A 20023-nucleotide genomic window follows, 5' to 3' on the forward strand; every position below is an offset into this window, starting at 1 on the left:
TATCCCTGTTGCTCTAAAAAGGCTTTCTTGCCTTTGCGTAAATTTGTATTTCAAATTGATTAATGTTCCAAAGCATTTGGAATATAAATAAGTTGCTTAAAATATGTTTAAACATATATAGTTTTCTTTCTTATATGTGAGCCTGGTAAGTTTTAGTAAATGAAGTTGAAACCAGAAGTCAGTGGTCTTGGCAGAGAGCAGTCAGAGCTCGTGCGTGCTGGGGAGTGGGAGAGTCTGTGGCTGTGGGAGGTACCAGCCTCATCCCACAGGTTCAGCTTTCAGAGGCAGTGTTTGCAGCCAGGATCTGAGTGGATTAGGCAGGGAAAGTCATTGTTAAGGATTTATCTTTCTAGGAGGCAGACATGAAACTTTTTCTATTAATGAGGGCTGCTGAGGGTGGTGAAAACCCAAGGGACGTTCATCCCTTTTTTTTGTGTTGCTGTGGCCTCTGGGGTGGGCTCAGCCTGCGTGTGCCTGCTCTCCCTGCCTGTCCCCTGACAGCAGCCAGCTGCCTTCTGCAGGCAGTGGAGCACTGGGAGGGATGCAGGTGGGGCACAGCACCACCCTGTGCTCATATTTGGCATGCGCATTTTGTTTTCATGAAGTCCGAAAATAATATTTGATTTGTGCCTGATATTTTTAATTAAAATCCTATTAGTAGCTGCTGTTTCTATGCTCTAAGGTGATCTTTATCTAACAAGCATAATCCACTTTGTGTTTTTTTTATCAACAGGACAATCTTCAGGGTTATAAGACCCAGAATAAATTTTTAAATAAGGAGATTTTAGAACTTTCTACTCTACGAAGAAATGCAGAAGCAAGAGAGAGAGAATGGCAGGCAAAGGTCAGCATGTTCTCACTTGGCAATGTCTAAAGCAGTTTTCCATACTTTAGCCATAAATCTACCCAGGAAATGGAGCCATTTAAATGTATATAAATATGATAGCTTAAAAAAAAAGCCTTTCAGTCCTTACAGACCAATCTTTCTGAATGGATTCTTGAAAGAAGTAATTGTTTTTAAAATTGTGTGACCCAGTGGAATATATTGATAACTTATCAACAAAGCCATATACATGTCTGAAAACATTGTTTCCTCAGAATTAAGGCTGTAATGATTTTATTTTAAAGGTCAGTGATAGGATGTGTAAGGATTTGATAGGTCACTATCAAGCTTTCTTCTGAGCACAAAGGATGACTGTGGTATGGTGAATGTCATTTCTGTCTGCATGAATGTGAGTGTAGAGATGTTGCAGGTAAATTATAAAGATTTCCAGTGCTTGGGGAAGATGCACTCAACTAAGGTTAGATACCTGTAGCTGGTTCAGTAGGCTTTGCTTGTTTGGAAGCCATGCATTCAGTGGCCAGGCTTAAATGTTGTATTTTTAGCAGAGAGATGTGTGCTTACAGTTCTTACATGCTATTACCTAACTCTTATGCCACTTGAGTTGTCCTTGTTCAAACATGCACAGACTAAAGCTGCTAAAATGCAACCAATTTGTTCTTTTAAAGTATTTCATACAATGCAGTGATAATTAAGGTTTGCTCAGAATTTCCATATGCAAAAATATGTGTGGTGGAAAATATCTGGTTTACTATGCTGCCCTATGTTACAAAAATGGGAAAGTTAAACTGGCTGTTCTTGACTTAGATGTTTCTAAGCAGCATAAATCAAGAGAATAGCATTGAGGCAGGTTTTAAAAGAGGTGTAGTACAAAGTGTCTGAAGATTTGTATCATGTATTGTTTTCTGCAGTATACCAGCTTAGAAGCCAAACTCTGCCAGATTGAAAGTAAATACTTGATCTTGCTTCAAGAAATGAAAACTCCTGTTTGCTCTGAGGATCAAAGTCCTGCTAGTGAGGTTATCACACAGTTACTGGAAGATGCCTTGAAAGCAGAACCTAATGAACAACCAGAACAAGCATTTTTCAAACCCCACCTGGTCAGGTAGTTAAATTAAATGTGTGTGTGTCTTGGCCAGTGGGCTCTGTTATAACACTGGAAAACACAGTGAGAATGTATTTGCAGGTTTGGGTTATTTATTGTATTTCTCTTCATTAATCATGGAATAGTCTTGAAATCCTTTTAGCTGTATAAAAACATTGTCTTGGGGAGGATCTGGTGCAGGTTGAGATGCAGATTGAGGTGTGGGTGGTCTAATCTGCAAGATGGGGCCACAAGCCTGGTGGCACCAGCCAGGCGAGGGACACTGGGAGACACAGCGAGGACTCAGGAGGAGGAGGAGGGCTGTGAAGACTTGGACTGGGAGGGGTTAAAGCCCTGGGATTGGCACCGTGGCACAGCCCAGGCTGTGTCTGTGTGCCTTGAATGAAATGTTCTGTGGAGCCTGAGACTCTGCTGAGGGGTGGAAGCTGTGAGGAGCCCTGGCCTGGCTGTGAGTGTGGGGTGAGCAGGAGCTGAGCGGGGACTGTCGGGGCTTTGGCAGTGACAGTCTCTGCTGGGAGTCAGAAATGGTCCCACTGGGAAGTTTCACTGGCAATTCATTATTGAGATGCAATATCAAACTTAGACAAAAATATTGCCCTACAGCTGCTGAACGTGAGCTGCTGAGGAGATGGGTACATTCCAACTCAACCATGTTGTTAAATAAATTGCTTAATTTGTGTAGCAATATATACAGGAGCATGGGCACCAAGTCTTTTGTATGTGGAATTGTACAAGTAATTGTTAAATAAAGAATATACTTCAGAAAAATGTTTAATAAGAAGAACTTCAGAACTATGGAGAGTGGCTTTGTGGTGGGAACTTGAGAGCTTCTGGGCTACTGAACATATTTTTAAAACCTTTTTTCTTCCTCTCCATTACAGTGAATATGATATATATGGTTTTCAGACTATCCCAGAGGATGATGATGAGGAGAAACTAGTAGCAAAATCACGAGCTCTGGACTTGAGATCACTTTCACTCAGTGAAAATCGAGAGATCTCCACAGGAGTGAAATGGGAGAACTATCTTGCTAGCACAATGAATAGAGAGATGATGCGCTGTGTGGAACTGAAGAACCTTATTCGCTCTGGAATCCCACATGAGCACCGGTCCAAGATGTGGAAATGGTGTGTCAATCTCCACGTTAAAAAGTTCAAGGACAGTGCAGTACCTGGCTACTTCCAAATCTTGCTTCAAAAAGCTCTGGAAAAACCAAATCCCGCATCCAAACAGATTGAGTTGGATCTCTTGAGGACTTTGCCAAACAACAAACATTACTCCTCCCCCACGTCTGAAGGGATCCAGAAGCTGCGGAATGTGCTGCTGGCATTTTCCTGGAGAAATCCTGATATAGGATACTGCCAAGGGCTCAACAGGTAAGGTTTTGCTTATCTTGCTTAATAACTATGCAGTGAAACACTTAATGAGCCTTTCATATCTCATGTATAGCAACGTGGTCTTGAACAACAGTTTGCCGTATGGATTATATGCCCATAATTTAAAATAAACAAGTAACTATCACATTTTTTAAACCAATGAAAAAAGCAGTTGACCTGCATAATAAATTTTGTAAAATCAACTTGGCATCAAAACTGGAACTGGAATTAGCTCTTAAGAAATGAGCTGCTCAAAAGTAGTTTTACATTGACTTCATGTCCTTTGTAGGGGATTGTGTTGCTTTCTTGTGTGAGAATTTGTTAGGTTTTTCTTCTTCTAAAGCAAGCAGTAAAAAATGCTTGAAAGCTTTTTTCATATTGTTAAGACAACATATTTCAGCATTTTCCACTGATGTCTTCAATCAGAATTGCAGAATTTAAAGGGGATTCTTGTGTTACAATGCTAAGAAAAAAATCTGATTTGTTGCAGTTGCCTTTGCCAGAATAACTTTGCTACTTGGAGATATGTAGTAAATGAAGGTGCTACTTGAAGCAGGTGTGTTGGTCTAACACCCTGTCTCATCCCCATGTTGTAGTATTATAGATGTCCACTTGTGCACTATTTTATGTACTAGCATAGACTTTTGAACTTAGAGCAGCTTTGTCTTTTGAAAGAGCACTGAAGAAGTAGTAGAATAGAGGCAGTGAGTCGTGTAATAGAGGTGGTGAGGCAGTGGTGGTAGCAGTAGTAGTAATGTGGAAACCTCCACCTAACACCCTTAGGATAAATATCTCCTTTCTAAACTAGACTCTGTGTTTAGAGGGCTCTTAAAATTGGCAACACCAACACTTCAAGAAATTCTTAGATCAAATTTTTGCATTTTTCCATTTTCTTATTTAGCTGAATACAAATCCTTGATGTGGTTAAGAAGGCATGGCTTTGCCCCATCTTAAACTTCATCAGGTTTTGCTGTTCAGTGCTCTGCTGTTAATACATTTATCTCTGCTGAACAGAAAAAATACTGTAATGGTTCTTAGTATAGTTTTTATCTTTAATAACCTTCTCCTCCAAATAAACCCTGTTTTCAGGTTGGTAGCAATTGCACTTCTGTACTTGGAACAGGAAGATGCTTTTTGGTGTCTGGTAACAATAGTGGAAGTTTTCATGCCTCGTGATTACTATACCAAGACACTGCTGGGATCCCAGGTATGTGCTCTGCTGTAAACTGCAGCCAGTCAGCAGCTTTCCTCTGCAGCTGTCTGATAGGCCTCTTTGGAAGGGGATGGGAATGGAGTTCACCAGGGTGGGTTCCAAACACAAGGACCCTTGTTTGGATAAGGACTCAGGGAGATAGATGTTCAGTGTCCTCCTTGGAGTCCTTAACTCCCCTTCTCATTGATAGCTTCATAACCCTGAGCTGTATTATCGTTCCTTTCCTCACATTTGGGGGAATGGTGATGCTCTGGGGGAGGGCAGGGTGAGAATGCATTTGCAGTGCTGTGGGCAGTAGCCACTGTAGCATTCCTGCTTCCAGGTCCAGGCTGCCTTCTCCAGCCAAGTGTTTGCCCAGCATTCTCTCTGCTCCTGTGCTCCTGCAGCACTGGTGACCAGTACTAGGAACATCTCACCTGTGTGGGAGGAGCCTTGTGAGACTGGGGCTGGGTTGAGAAGCAGACAAGGGCAATCTGCAGTGGGGTAGCTGTCTGTGCTTTGAGTGGATCTAGCTTGGAAGTGTGAGGTAGACAGTCCTGGGTTTCCTGGTTAGCTCTGGAAAAACTTGTACTTACAGATTGGTAACAGCCTTGTTCTGAATGATGTGCTGTACAATTGGAACAGTAATACTCTATTTGTCACCTCTTTAGGTTGATCAGCGAGTATTTAAGGATTTATTGAGTGAGAAGCTTCCACGACTACACTCTCATTTTGAACAATATAAAGTTGATTATACTCTCATCACTTTCAACTGGTTTCTTGTGGTTTTTGTGGACAGCGTGGTTAGTGACATCCTTTTCAAAATCTGGGACTCCTTCCTCTATGAGGGACCAAAGGTGAACTTACTGTGCTGAGTTTGTTCATTTGTTACCTGATAACAAAGCACTGTGGTGTTACTGAGTGCAGGGCTAAATGAAGGTTGCTTTGCAAAACTCCTGTTAGTTAAAATGACATCTAGGAAAAAAACAAGGGAGGAACTATGCAAAACCATTCAAAACATTTTCCAGCTTTTGGAAATAGGGGCTGGGGCGGGGAAAGGAGATAGACAGAGATGTGACTGAAGGGCTTAAGTGCAGCCTGTGCATGAGGAACTCTTGTTGGGGGCTTATAAAGATGGTCATGAGACTCAGTGTATTCTGTACTTACAAAGTACCAAATATTATATGTACTCTTATCAGGTAATATTCCGATTTGCCCTGGCACTGTTTAAGTACAAAGAAGAGGAAATCCTAAAGCTGCAAGATTCAATGTCTATTTTCAAGTACCTTCGCTATTTCACACGCACCATCCTTGATGCCAGGTGGGTAACTCACACTGGGGTGCCTCTGAGGGACTTGTAGTGGTCCATGGGAGATGTTTGTCTTGTGGCTTTGGTGTAGTTTTCATCTAGATCCTGATTCTTATATAAAGCAACTAGAGATGTAACCAACTGCTAGGATTTGTCATGAGCACTTTTATCTAGCAGAGACAAATCAGAAGTGATGTAGGCTTAAATAATAATTTTTGCTTGTGAAGGAAATTGCCTTGTTTAGGTGTTATATCATGGTAGCAACAGGTCAGAATTTCAACCACAGAGGAAGTTTCCCTCTACATTGCAGATGTAACTTGTTACTAAAATGTTTTATGATAAATAAAAATACATCCTGGCTCAAGCATTAAAGATGTGAGCCCTGTCCCCCACAGCTTAAATCTCTTACATATGGTTAATGGACAGGCTCTTGCCACATAGTTCCAACTGGTTTTAAGATATACTTGGAAGCAGAGAATAAATACAAATTAGATACTTTTCTTGTCTTCAATCCTTGCATAGGACTTCGAGCTTGTAAATTAGGCTCTAGTGTTTTTAGATTCCTGGTTTCAAGACTGTAGACCAGCAGGTTAATCTTAAAAAGAAGTCATATTGGGATTGGTTTAATGTCGAAAATGTTTTGCACATATTTTGAAGCTCAGTAATTTTCAATTTAGAGAAAAACTGTATATTGAAATCTGAGACTTTTTTTAATGTGATGAATTCCACAAAAATTGAGGCTTACACTTTGACTCCTGCTGCAAGAGTGCTATTATTTTTACTGCTTGTGTTTCAGTTTTGCCTGGAGAGAAGTTAAAACTGAATAAGTTTGCGCTTGAAAGGGATTGCTGGGATTGACGCAGAGAGAAAAAAAAAAAAATTTTTTTGTTCTTACCTAATCCAAACAAAATTTTGATATTTAATCAGAGTTGAAGTTTTGGCTTTCCATTCTTTTTCCACTTGTGGAAATGACGTCTTGATTCTCCTGTCTAAACTTTCTGGTGCTGAAATAACCTATTTTAAAGATTTCTGAAATTGCTGAGTTTGGTGTTAACAAAATGAACTAATTAGGGATTGTTGAGGGATGGGGAGTTCACGTGAGGACAGAAGATCAGAATTCAGTACATCAAAGATATTTGCAGTACAAATTTGCTCTGTGCTGATCTGTAAGACTCTGCCTTTTGGGGTTTTAAGAGTGGAAGCAGTGCAGTGCCACCTGGGGAATATGGATTTGCCTGCTAGGACTGACAAGACAATTCAAACTGCCTGTTTTCATATTCTGCCATGTTTGTACAAGTTTTACATCATCAACATTGGAGCAGTACAGGAGCATGTAGAATGAGGCTTTTCTTGAAATGGACAAAAACTGATCCTGTTGTAGAGAAAAATTCATAAATACTTATTTGTATAGAATTCATGGATGTTCTGAATGGTTAAAATCATTCTGCACAGAGTTTCTAAGTTCAAACACTGTAGTAAGAAAAGTCTCTACAGACACGTGCATAATTATATTCTAGTTACAGGATGTCATAGCTGGTTTTTGTGCAGAGCCATGGCATGTTGTGCACAGGTAGAGAAGCTGCTGGAATATCTTCTGTGTAGAAATAGCAGGAAATCATTCCTTGGTCACTCAAAAATACAAACCTACCATTAAATAAACTGTCCAAATAAGTTTTCTTAATATTTATTTCTGATAATTCAAATAGAGTAAATTAAATACTCCAGTTCCCCTTTTTTCCTTAGAAAACAAAGATGGTTTTGGGTGTAGATCAGCATTAATGATGTAGTTGGATGCAGTCTCTTTGGACTGATTAGACTGAGCAGTTGCTGGGTTTGCTGGGGCTGCAGGATGGTGTGGTGCAGTCTGACTCTGGAAGGGGGCTGGATTCTCTGTGGTGCTTTGCATTGTGCCCTGACAAGTTTGACTTGACACTGGTCCAGAGATCTCTGTGCTCCAGCCAGCAGAACCCCCAGAGCATTCTCACTGTGTTGGAAGCTTTGGCTTGTCCATGTTCTGTATTATCCTCGTCCTTGTGTGTGTTCTCCCTGGCTTCATCTGGTCTCCTGATTGTCAGGTTGTCTTGGTTAACTGGAGAGCTGACTGGTTTGGGATTGAAGGAGCTGCTGTGGGTTCTGTGGAGGAAATGATCCAATCTGTGTGGTAGCTTGGCTGGATGTAACGAGTATCCAAGTGTAGCCAGGGAAGCTCTGATGACCCAAGCTTATGTCTTCTGCTCAGCATTTCAAGGCTGTGACCTTTGTAGCAGAGTTTGCATGTGGCTTGGAGAACTCCTGAGTGTTTGATTACATTCTATCTCTTGAAATAACCTTAAGGCTGAATGCTTTATAGAAATTTCTTGAAATATTGATAACATCTGAGACCTATTGAGTGTGAAAGAGACTGGAGATATGTCACGTATGATAAAAGTTTATACGGATGAAGTTTAAAAGCCCACCAAATATGAATGATTGTCTTCTACTATTGTGTAATCTTGCAGGAAACTGACTGCTATTGCTTTTGGAGACCTGAACCCTTTTCCCTTACGCCAGATCAGGAACCGCAGGGCCTATCACCTGGACAAGGTGCGCCTGGAGCTCACAGAGCTGGAAGCCATCCGCGAGGACTTCCTGCGAGAGAGAGAGATCTGCACAGAAAAGAGAGACCTTATTAGTGATGATGAGGAGGATAGCTGAAACTGCTTAATATAAACTGTCCTTTGGGATCATGACCAAAGTGAGTTCACCTCCAAAACACTTTATTAATCCTGTGAAACAGAATGTAAACTCGTTGCTTTTGGAAATATGCGGGACAGATTTCCAAATCCCAGCACTTTCAGAAATACCACTTAGTATGGAGGCCAAACACTTCTGTTTACATTTATGTTCCTGGAATCATTTGTAGAGCACTTAATATCTGTCTCAGTTTAGTCAATCAGCTGAATTGGCAGTTGTTTATCCACAGTGCACCATTAATGCCTGGATGTGAAACAATAAGAAAGGTCCATGCTCTGTTACATTCATTGTCATCCTGAGTTTAGGGGTTTTTTGGTGTAGTCATGTTTTTCATAGTACAGGCTCAATGTGAGAGGACATCCATATTTCTTGGATTCAGGTTGACTCCATCCAGCCTTTCTTGAGGTAGCTAACCAGAAAACTATGGGATGAAGATTCCTTTGTCTTTTCCTGAAGTTCACAGAACCCTTGAATATTTGTACTCTAAAGTAAAGGTACAAGAAGTACCTATTTCTGTCACTGCCTGTCGAGTGTGTACTGAAACAGTGGTAGCAAACATCATTTCTACTTTCCAGAGCAGCTGTGTTGATAAAGATTCTCATTAATGGAAAGGGGTTTATAGATCAAACTCTCTCTAATCAATTTTATTTGTATTCACTGTTTTGATTTCAATGGTTTAAAAAGGCTACAACCAATCTCCAGATATTATGGAAGAATGGAGCTTGTCACAGGAGTGCCATGCTTTAGGAGCTAATTTTTTGCATATTTGTTGGAGGGTTGTTTTGTTATGGCTTTTTGTTTCTATGAGGTTTTATTGTTGGTTTTTTTCCCCTTTTCTTTTAATGCTTCTTCCTCTTTAAGACCTAAGGTGAAGTCTTGCTCTTTAAGAAGAAACACAGCATTCTTTCTGAGTGATTGTAGAACTATTGTACAATAGTGGTAGTGACTGGGTTCATAAAATATTTATCAATTAGTCAAAAGAAACCTAAAGATCACAACATGCACATGGGAACTGAAGATCCTTTTTCAACAGAAAAATGCAATATTCTCCTAATGTACTCAGCTTTACTGTGTGCTGGATGCACTTCCTGCAAGACAGCTGAAAGAAGCAACATCTGGGCTGTTGAGCTATAGTGATTCTGCTGTGGAAATGTTACTTGGGACCATTTTCTCTCCTTTGGTGACTATAGCAGTATTCATAAGTGGTTCTCTGGAGAAGGAGGGTTTCTTTCTTGCTGGGTATTCTCTGGACTTTTGCAATGTTTTTTCTTGAACTGTTGGATTTTCAGAATGTTGTATTGACTACAGTGTGTCATGATAAAACTAGGATTCAAATACTAGGCAGCAAATCACCAAACTCTGGGGAAGTGGTTAATTTGCAAAAAAGAAAACTAATAATTGGGAAGAGTGAAGTGCATCAAGCTTGTATTTTGTCCTTTGGTTTGTTTTTCTAGAAGTAGTAGTACTTTATTTGGTATAATCATGTAACTGTTTTAGTCAACTTAAGTGGGGGCAGAGAGAAATCCTGCTTCTGTTTCACAGCACTTTTAAAAAAATTTATTTTAGATAATGTAGTTGTAGCCTTCTCCAAGTAATCATATTATAAGTAAGTTTATATGGAAGGGAACTATTTAATCAGAGGTGAAATTGTAACTTAGAGGACTACTTTTGATATAAAAATCTATGCTTCCTGTATGACACATAATTTTTTACCTAGCCAGCAAATCCTTGCCAGTAAGGAACAGATGATGTGATCATCTGGATTTGTATGTTACTAGTCTTCTGAGATGTCCCCTATGTTGTCTGTGGTAGGCAGTAGCTAGGGATTTTTTTCTAATTCCCTAGTTACTTTTGGTTATGTACTGGAGGGCAGGGTTTTGATATTATTGCATGTACTGTATTCTTTTTCTACTTACAATCAGTATTTGAATACAAAAATGGGACCAGGTTTTCTAATTTTCTAGTTATGCTGTCTTGGTTTTGAAAGAGCTGGTCTCTAAATCAATATGTAATGCAGGCTTTTTGTTTGTATGTTTGTTTTAATGATGTTGTCAAATGCTAAATGAATTTTTTTTAAGGTGAAGATCTTCCTTTCAGTGACCACAAGTGAAATATTAAGGTAAAGAATTTAGATACATGTACTTACCCTATTCCTACAATCCATTTTTCTTTGGCTTTGAGTCTTCACTATGAACTAGTCCTATGACTTGAGGAGATGTTTTCAGACTATTCCATTGGAGAGTTTGGGTTGTGAAGATAAGGCTAAGCTTGAGGCAACGGTTCAGGAAGTTCTTTCACTGACAAAACACGACCTGCAATATGACAGGACCATTTCTGTTAGAATGGTGCTGATGGTTCAGTGTGTACATGCGTTGCTGTGTTTCATTCCATTAAGTTGTTTCCAGTTGTACAGTAAAGCTAAGTAGCTCTGTTTCTTCTGCCATGGAGTGACTGTTACCCCCGAATGTCAAATATCCTGTGGAAATTGTGTTGTCTCTGGGTATTCTGTCAGCTTGCAGATAAGAAATGAGTCGATGCTGTTATGCTCAAGTCCCCAGCAAGCTGTTGGCTTCATTTTGTTAAGCCTTGTTACTGATTTAGTGATGAGCTAAAAGGTCAAAAAATTGCAGAGGCTTCTCACCTCTGGCCACTAGAAGTCTCTGCCGAACCAAAATGAGATGTATAGCAGGAACTAGCATCAGGGGAGCTTGCCTTGCTTGCTCTTGCAAATGTCATTGTGTGACTTAGTTTTCTAGTGGTGCTTAAATCTGGTTCCCTTGGAGAGTAGTAACTCATTAGGCACAGGCAGGATACACAGGCAGTATTTAAACCTGATGAAACCAGACCAAAATACTGTGCCTCAGTGGCCTGCCAAAGCTGAACTGCACAGAGCCCAAGAGTTTGTGCTTGTGTGTGAACTTCTAAGATGGTGCATGAGGTTTACCATTCATGCCAGCCAGACAGCAGGCAAGTGACCTGTTCATGCACATAAGAACTGCCAAAAAATATTTTAACTTCAAGGCCTTGCACATAACGTGCAAAGAGTTCCTCATGTGTGGTTCCCAGAATATGTGATGTAACCCAAACCACTGAGTTGCATTGTGCAGAATATTCCTTCATCTCTATTCATGTGTGCATGGCTTCCTGGGGAAACTTTTCATTATTTTTAAAAGGGTCTATCATCTTCTGTCAAATAGGCAAAAAATTGGTGCACTACACCTCTAGTTATTGGAACTGCACAGTTATTGGAACTGACCTGTACATGTTTACAGGTAGTGTTATCATTCAGTATTATCCCATTGTTTGGTGGTCTTCTTTTTACCTGCTATGTAATCAATAAAAAGGATTTTTCTGTTGCCCTTTTGGTGTCTTCTGTGAGAGAGTCTCCCCTTCCTTTCAATGTTTGTAAAGATGGTAAGATATTTCAGCAGAAAGGGAAAGATTTCTTTTCTTAGTTATAAAGCATCAGAAATGAATGAATGGTCTTAAATTTGACAGAGCTGGATGTTCAGACACGTAACTGAGAAATGGCAAATTGATTAATTTAATGGAATTGTATAGCTGTTTAAGTGACTGTTCCCTTAAGTGCCATGTTAAACATCAGCAATATGCGGTACAAGAAATTTGAGTCACAAACATAAGTGATGTTATCTTCAAGAAGATTGATGTAAAGAAAAAATAAATTGTTTATTACTTTATAGATTGCTCTGGTTCTTCTTCTTTTTTTCCTATACAGATGGAAATATCTGCAGGTGTCATCAGAATGAACCAGTGGTAGAGCTTGCATTTTTGTCTGATAATGAGGTATGAGAGAATCTCTATAAAGGAACATACATGTAAATTGGGCTTTGAAGCATGAAGATGTGAACCATAGACATGTTGCATGCAGGTGATGCTAACTGGCAAACTTGTCATTGGTGTCCTTCATTTCTGGGGAGAAGAGAGGAGGGGAGACAAAATTTGCATAAGTGTTCACAGGAATTTTCTGAATTGACACACTTTCTGGGAAACATTTGTATAATATCTCGTGGCACCCCAAAAGCTTTTTTAGGAGGCTTGGTACTGATGTTCTGACACAGTCTTTTGTAGTCAAATAAATAATTTCAGCTGTTTTGAAAATTTCACCAAGTACTCCATTAATTTGGAAATCAAGTCTCAATATCTGTCTTTCAGATATGGATTTTGCACTTTGGAATTGCTCGAGTCCCTTAAAGAGGGAATACCTCAGCTACTTCATGTTACTTCATAGCTAAGTGTAAGGGAGGAAGGAAGAAGAGTTGGGACATGACTGTAATTGCATTTCCAAGCCTGTCTTTGGTATCAGAGGTGAATAAGGCACAGTTCTTGTCCTCTGGCTCTGCTACAGAATGGCAAGCTGTTATAGGAGTAGCTATTGGCACAGCTGAAAATCTGTTCAAAGGGATTGCAAAACAGGATAGAGATCAGCAATTGAGGCAGAGCACAGCTATGGCCTAAAGACCTTGTGTGCTGTAGGCTGAAAATTTTAAGCCAGAGAAATAAACAGAAAATTCTGGGAAGAGAGTGCATGGGGAGCAATGTCCTCCCATGGATACTTGGCATGTTTAGCTTGAGTAGGTTGTGTTGCCCTGAGCAGCTGCTGGGGCCTGCAAAGAACAGCTGAGACTCCCATTTGCTCCTTAGAACTAGATTTGAAGCATCTGCTTTCAGTGGGATTGCAGTAAGGATGTGAGTGTGGCTGATGAATGTTAAAAACCTGGTTCCTAAAAAATGCATAACTCAGTATAAACACAGCTGGCCTGCTCTGAACTGAGACCAAATACCTGCAGAGTCTCACTGCTCTGGCTGCCTTAGGGACACAGAGAACACTCTGAATCTGCTGGTATTACAAGGTATCAGGTGTTCCTTCTCTGGGATTTTCAGAAGTGCTAAACATAGCTTTCTTATCTGCAGCTCCTTGACCTCAACAGAAAGCAGAATCCATGTAGTGCTGAAGCTTTAAGAATTCTCACACATGAAGTATGTTGCCTCAGATAATGCAAAGGAAGGGTGTGCTCTGCTTTGGAAACTTCCCCCCTGGATAACAAGGTAAAAGGTTCCATCAGAAGCTAGCAGAGTAGTATTTTCACTGTGATTATCAGCTGTTAAAGCCACATTTGTCTACAGTTCAAGGATGCCCACCTGTAGTGCCAGCTTTTCAGACCATGAGACTAGAAAGCAAAACTCAGGACTATATACTGAATGTGATTTTTAAAAACACAGTTATTAAAAATATATCTCGCCAGTAATTATGACATTCAGTATTAGAATATGACTGGTAAATGACAATGACTTTGGCCAACTAAGATTCCCCTGGTCTTGAGCAGCTTCAATCTGCCTTTCTCAAATGCAATGTCCCTTTGGTATGTACAAACCAGCTAAGTTGTGCAGTGAGTTGCCCCTAAGATGTCAGGTTTGAGCTCATGAATGGAATCAGTGATGTCTTCAGGCACTGTGATTGGTGATTAAACTGTGGAATTTTGCTATTTGCCTGTTTTAAAAAAGTGCAGGTGGTGTTCTTCTGGTTTTTAATCCTGGAACTCCCCCCTTGGAACATGTTTGGAACCCATAAGATGTGGGTTTCCTACTTTGTCACTTCTAAGGGAGGCTGGCAAATGTGGGCCTGCAGTGTTTGCTGGTGTTCTCTACTTGAAACACTGCTCAGGTTTGAGTTGTCTTTCTTTCCCTGTATGCACATAAAGGCTTTTACCTTCATCCAAAGATGTTACAAAGAAGTCTTGAGTTAATGTTTTAAGGGTGAATAACAGAAGCATGAAAGTGCAACATCCTTCTTAGGCAGAACTTGTATTTGGGCTTACAAACCCTATGGACATGGCAGCAGGGGTGGGATTCAATCTACCTTCACTGCTCTTGGAAACCTTTATTCAAAGTGAGGTTATTCTTGGTCTAGGGAGAGCTTGTTGCAATTTGAAAAGCAGCTGTAGCCTCTCAGGGTGTTTTGTTCCCTTCCTTGCAACTAGGAGCAAACGAAAGTGGTGGCCTTCCCAGTGCCCTTTTGCTCTGAGAATTTTGTAGTATGATTGCTGTGACTTCCACGTGATCATATCCTGTTGTAGAACTAAAGATGAGAAATTAAATATCTTTATTTCACTTTGAGAGAGTTCTGAATGCTTCCACTGCCCTTTGAAACATTTACTATTGCTCCCATTTCCTGTTCTCCACCCTGTGTAGTATCAGATGCAGCCACTTTCCTTTTGGAATTGGAAGAGCTGGGTGGAACGTGTGGGCTGTGAACACCACTCCCAGGGCAGGCAATCAGGGGCACAGTTCATCCTCTTGACTTGGGACAAGCCAAGTTTCTTTTTAACTGTGATAATGAAAACCACTGCCTTTAGGTACTTGCCTAGGATAAATCACTCTTAAATTTAGCTATCTTCACACCGTACTGCAAAGGAAAACATCCTGCTTATTTATGTGTGATAATATGACATTACCATTGCGTTACCTTAATCACATAGAGGATTGGAAGAGAAGGCAATCTGGTGCTTGTAATTTATTTAGAATGTGTGAACAATCCCACTTTTTTATTCATTAGCAAATGATGGATAATAACTTGCCTAGAAGAAATGTAAGGAGACCTAAGAGTGTTTACTGTGATAACTGTGTGTCAAATAAGGCCGAAGAAAATCTAGTTTTACAGGTTTTGGGGATGTCTTTATGATAGGAGAGTTCACGGATGAAGGATGTCATTGTTGGAAGGCAACACTAGCACTACAGCAGCCTGGGCAGCAGGATGGCAGAGGTTTGTTACAGTAGTGCACGTTACAGTATTAATTGAGCTGCACAGTAAGATCTGGGAGCCTGTGCTGTTCTTTGTCACAGCGGTCTCTTGAAACAACGGGCAATTTCACTGGGTAATGGTGAGTTTCAGACCACGCAGGAACCAAATCTAGGCTTGTGTTTCAGCTTGTGGATAATACAGAAAGAAGGCTTATACAACTTAAGTGCCTCTCCATTGGATTTGCCTCCTCAGCCTTATTTTCTTAGTACTGCTTTCACATATCCTGTATGTACTAAAGCAAGGAAATGGGATTCTACATCTGAGATGTTCCCCGGTGAGCCTGGGTGAGCTGCGTTGGACTGGAAGGCTTTGGACCGGCCCAGCTTGAGGTGCCTGCATCCCATCAGGGGCGGTGCAGGTGTGGCACGGTCGGGGTGGTGCTGGGTGCCCCGCAGGCTGCATTACCCCACACTGCCATCAGACAGCATCGCTGCGGCCGGAGCGATGGTCCCGCTGCCCCTGCAGCCAGCCCGGCCCGTCCCCGCCCGCCCTCTCCTCCCGGGGCTGCCCTGGGCGGGGCGCGGAGCCGAGCCCGTCCCTCAGGGCCCGCGGCGGGCGGGGCCCTGCGGCTCCTCCACCCGGCACGGCCCGGCCCGACCCTGCGCGCTCCGGGAGCCCGGCGGACGCGGTAAGTGGGAGCTGCCCCCTCAGCTGATGGCGCCTCCGCAGGTTCCCTTCTCCGTCTTCCTCTGGGTCTGTCCCTTAGGCTGAGCCGCCCTCATGGCGCTCCCGCTGCGTGTCCCGCCTGTGAGGGGTCGCGGCTGTGCAGCCCCTCCGGCCGGGCAACTCCGGGGCCGCCGGCGGGTCCCTCCCGCGGGGCTGGGGGCGTGCGGACCCTCGGCCTCCTCAGGGCGTCTGCGCTGGCTCTGTGTGTGCCCGCAGCCGCCAGCCGGGGCAAAGGCAGCTCCCCGCAGCATCCCCGCCACGAGCAGCTCTCCCCTGCAGGTTCCACTGGGGCCGGCAGTGCCGCGGTGCCACCAGTGCCCCTGTTGGTGTTACAAGCTGCTCGGTCTGGCGGGGCTGCCGTCCGAGGCCATCGGGGACATTCAGCGAATGCTGTGCTCAACTTCCATCGTTTATCCGCAAGTTTCTTCCTGCCTTTTCCCTCAAGCAGCTTCACTTGGGTTTCTCTACACCTGTTCCTCTGGCCAGTGAGCCGGGGGTCCTGAAGCAGCACAGCACGGTGGAGGGGACTGGTTTGGCTGGCCTGCATGCGTGTAGGGGACAGTCCAGAAGGAAGATGTGAGTTAGAGAGTGAAAATGTGTGGCAATTGCTCCTGCTTCGACTGATCAGTCACCAGCTGCAAAAGGACCAAAGTCACAGTGCTCACTTGCTTAATGCGTGAGGTAAAAGCTCATCTCAGGCCCTTTTCTGAAACATCTGGTTTCAGACTTTCCCGTGCCTTTCTTTGTGCAAGAAACGCAGATCGCAGAGGGAGGTTTCCCTTGACTTTGGGGCAGTGCTGTGAATGATGTGCAGCAGTAATCCTGGAAGGCGCCTCAGGGACGGGGACAGGCTCTGCCCGTGCCAAGCCAGCGTGCCTGGCCTTGCGGGCTTCCCCTGCGCCCTGAGCGCCCGTCCAGGCTGTGCTCCCACCCAGCTCATCGCCCAGGCACGCCGGGCTTTGGGATCCCTGCCCTTGGCTGGCAGCTGGAATCAGCTGCAGAGCCAATGTGGTTTGTACATGTGCTTGAAGCGGAGCCTTGGAAATAGCCTTGGGTCATTCGCCGCACGTGTAATTACTGCAGGGTAAATCTGGGGGGTCAGAAAGGGAGCCCTTGCGAGTTAGTGGCAGGAGCAGTCACTCCATATCACTGGGATTGAATGCTCAGGTGGTCGGTGTGTTTTGTGTTCTTTATAGACACACAGTAGTAATAGTTGCCTTAATTTCCTGGCAGAAGAATTTTTAGGCTACTTTTGTTTTCTGACAGGAAAGTGTTTCAATGAAAATAAGGGTTTGCTGGAACTGATAGAACTTTTAACTCTGCTACGCTTATTAGGAAGTAGAAGGTAAAACCCACTTGGGTTGTTTGGGGTTTTTTTTTTCTGTTGGAATTGCTTAGTCTTTTGTGGGATAAAAGAGAAAGAGAGATGGAAAAAGGAATGAAAGTGAAAGAAGAAAATACTGTAAGGCTTATAAAAATCTCTTTACTTTTAGCATAAAACAACAAAACTAGAAGACAATATAACTTCAATTTGTTTAATGGGTTTGGTTTTTTGGTTTTATTTTGGTGGGGTTTTTTTTCTTCTTTTCTGTTTATTTTTTTTTCCCTTCATTTCCCAGATCATTAATTTAAAACAGTCTGGTTTTGATTCTAATTTGGTTTTGGTCATTTTTCAGTATTATAAAACAGTTCATATGGGAGGTTTTTACTTTGGTCTGTTCTAATGGGTTTGGGCTTTTGGTTTAGAGTAACTAATGTTTTGTAATATAAAAGCATGTCAGGGGAATGCTTCTGAGTCTGGCAAAGGGTTTAATGATTCAGCTCATATCAGGTGTACTTGAGATAGTCAGATTATTCAGCTGTTACCTCAGTCACTTGAAACTGGTTTCCTTAGGACAGAAGAACCCCAGGCTGTTGGCAAGAGAAGTGCTCCAGCAGTTTTGTTCTCACCTCTGATTTCTGTATTTTGCTCTTGTTTACTGATGGGTGGACATTTAATGTGGGTTTGGTGTGTATAGACCAGTCACTGGTTGTCACATAATTTGGTAATGATGGGCTAATAACTTAACTTGTGCAGGGAAAACTTCATCAGAGAAGAAAACTAGAAATTACTTTCTTCTGCTCCTCTTGAGAGGAACTGTGAGGAATCCCAGAGCAAAGAGATGAGGAGAGGAGAGGTGGGCCCAGTGTGGGATGGTTAGGGAATAGATGTGGCATGTTCTGTGAAATGACACAGAAGCTCATCTCCTCTGCTGAGGTTGCCTTGGAGCAATTAAGCTCTGTCTGATTCAGAACTCACTGAAGCAGATACCTTCATCACCCTGGGTTTAATGAATTCTGGTGCAGCTCAGTGATGGGAATGGCCCTGACTCACTGGGTTGTGGTATTGTTTGGGCACATGCCCCTAAGTGTTAGCTTAAGGTGTGTAGCAGGAAAAAAAAAGTTGGCTGTTGCTTTTTCCTCAGATCCTGAACAACTTTTTTGTCTTGAGTCCAAGAAGAATGTCTGTCCATCTCTAATTCTGCCTGCCGTCACTGGCCACCATAGAAAAAGCACCACCTGACTAAAAAAAAATAAATAAGGCTCTCATTCCTGCTTGGATGTACTTGTGCTCTGTATTTGTAATGGTGTCCAACAAAAACCTTAGAGTGTAAGAAATCTTTGAAAGTGAAAATCACCTTCGTTTCCTAAGGTGAGAGAAGGGTAACATTCATGCTTGTGAATGGCACTTCTATTTCAGATGAATTTTGAGTGTGTGAAGGTTATATTTCCTTGGCTTACCCTCTAGTGCTGTGCTAATGACAGTTGCTTTGGATCATCAAGTGCATGATCTATTTTGGGCATTTGCTTAGTGTGACTGTTGGGTGGGAGCCAGGGAGGGATATCTGTGGAAGGCAGGACAGGATAACATGAAGTGATAGACATGGGAAACACCAGCAATCAGAGGTGCCACTGGGGGTCTGAACATTGTGCAACAGGTTTGTCTTCAGCCTTCAAAAACAGGACTCTGGGCTTGAATGGGTTCTTTGTGGGAGATTTAACTCCAGTGCTTTGATCTCTGCAGAAATGGGTGTAAGAGATCAGCAGAAGGGATGAGAATTTCCCGGTTATTTTTGCATGGATTCTACTCACCCGCAGAATCAGCTGTGTTCTTTGGAGCATGCTGAGAAATGAGTGAACTTGTCAATCACACATGAAGTGATTGTGTTCACAGAGGCACTTTGGGGGGGGTTCCCCCCTCTCAAAGCAATCTTTTTAACTTGCTCTTCTGAATGGCAATGAACTCTTTCTTAAAACAATGACTTCTTAGGTGTATTTGGTTTTATGTTGTTTATAAGCATGCTCCTTGGATTCTGACAAAGGGAATAGTCAGCTTGAGGGATTTACAGTCTTTGGGCAAGTCTCAGCAGCATCTCTTTTTACCTGGGCATTTTCCTGCACTCGTGTGTGCTCAGAATGTAACTTTGCAATTCAGGGTGAGCGAAAGGTTTGGGTTTTCAGCAAGGCTTGGCTTTATCCTTTGCTTGCTTTTTTGAACTCTGTAAAGGTTGAACACAGCCAACACTTAAAAAATTCTGCTTTGAACAATAGCAAGCAATATTATATAAACTTAGTAAGAATCAAATAGCTCAGACATGTCTTCATTCTTGTAAATATGACTGAAGGATTTATTGCCTGTAGTTTCATGATCTGAGCAATAGTGGTCGATGATCTTTTGGTGAGATGATGAAAGGTTACTTGAAGAATACATCAAGTATTTTTCACTTTGCATAAATCACTTTGTAATTTGCTTACAAAGTGAAATTTGAGTTGCTTATTTTCATTGGAAAGTAAAATAGACATTTTTATCCCAAGCATGAACATGATTTTAGGAAGGAAATTATTGAGCAACAGAGTTAACAGAACAGTTCCCCTGGCTTCACCTTGAAAAATGATGAAAATATCAACAAAACCAGGGTAGAATGTGGAAAAATAATAACA

At 42.1% G+C, this 20023-nt stretch overlaps 2 protein-coding genes across 3 annotated transcripts in view; both read left to right on the plus strand.

Moving 5' to 3' along the window:
- Positions 1–20023, plus strand: part of TBC1D2B (TBC1 domain family member 2B) — a 41395-nt gene that overhangs the window by 19095 nt on the left and 2277 nt on the right. Inside the window, exons 7-13 of one of the 2 annotated variants that reach the window (XM_058811627.1) lie at positions 734–844; positions 1753–1946; positions 2828–3322; positions 4412–4529; positions 5186–5371; positions 5714–5835; positions 8322–8557. In XM_058811627.1, the coding sequence (XP_058667610.1) occupies positions 734–844; positions 1753–1946; positions 2828–3322; positions 4412–4529; positions 5186–5371; positions 5714–5835; positions 8322–8517 (1422 nt within the window). In that variant the 3' untranslated portion in view covers positions 8518–8557. Of the gene's footprint in view, positions 1–733; positions 845–1752; positions 1947–2827; positions 3323–4411; positions 4530–5185; positions 5372–5713; positions 5836–8321; positions 12255–20023 lie in introns of those variants that run through there. The other variant, XM_058811626.1, reaches the window with a different exon arrangement.
- The window catches only part of DAPK2 (death associated protein kinase 2), a 32335-nt gene continuing 28278 nt past the window's right edge, over positions 15967–20023 (plus strand). The window contains exon 1 of the mRNA XM_058811628.1: positions 15967–16004. The gene's annotated coding sequence lies outside the window, so the exon portion shown is untranslated. The remainder of the gene's footprint in view (positions 16005–20023) is intronic.

The sequence above is a fragment of the Ammospiza caudacuta genome, chromosome 10, assembly GCF_027887145.1.
Source record: "Ammospiza caudacuta isolate bAmmCau1 chromosome 10, bAmmCau1.pri, whole genome shotgun sequence".
NCBI classification, from domain to species: Eukaryota; Metazoa; Chordata; class Aves; order Passeriformes; family Passerellidae; genus Ammospiza; species Ammospiza caudacuta.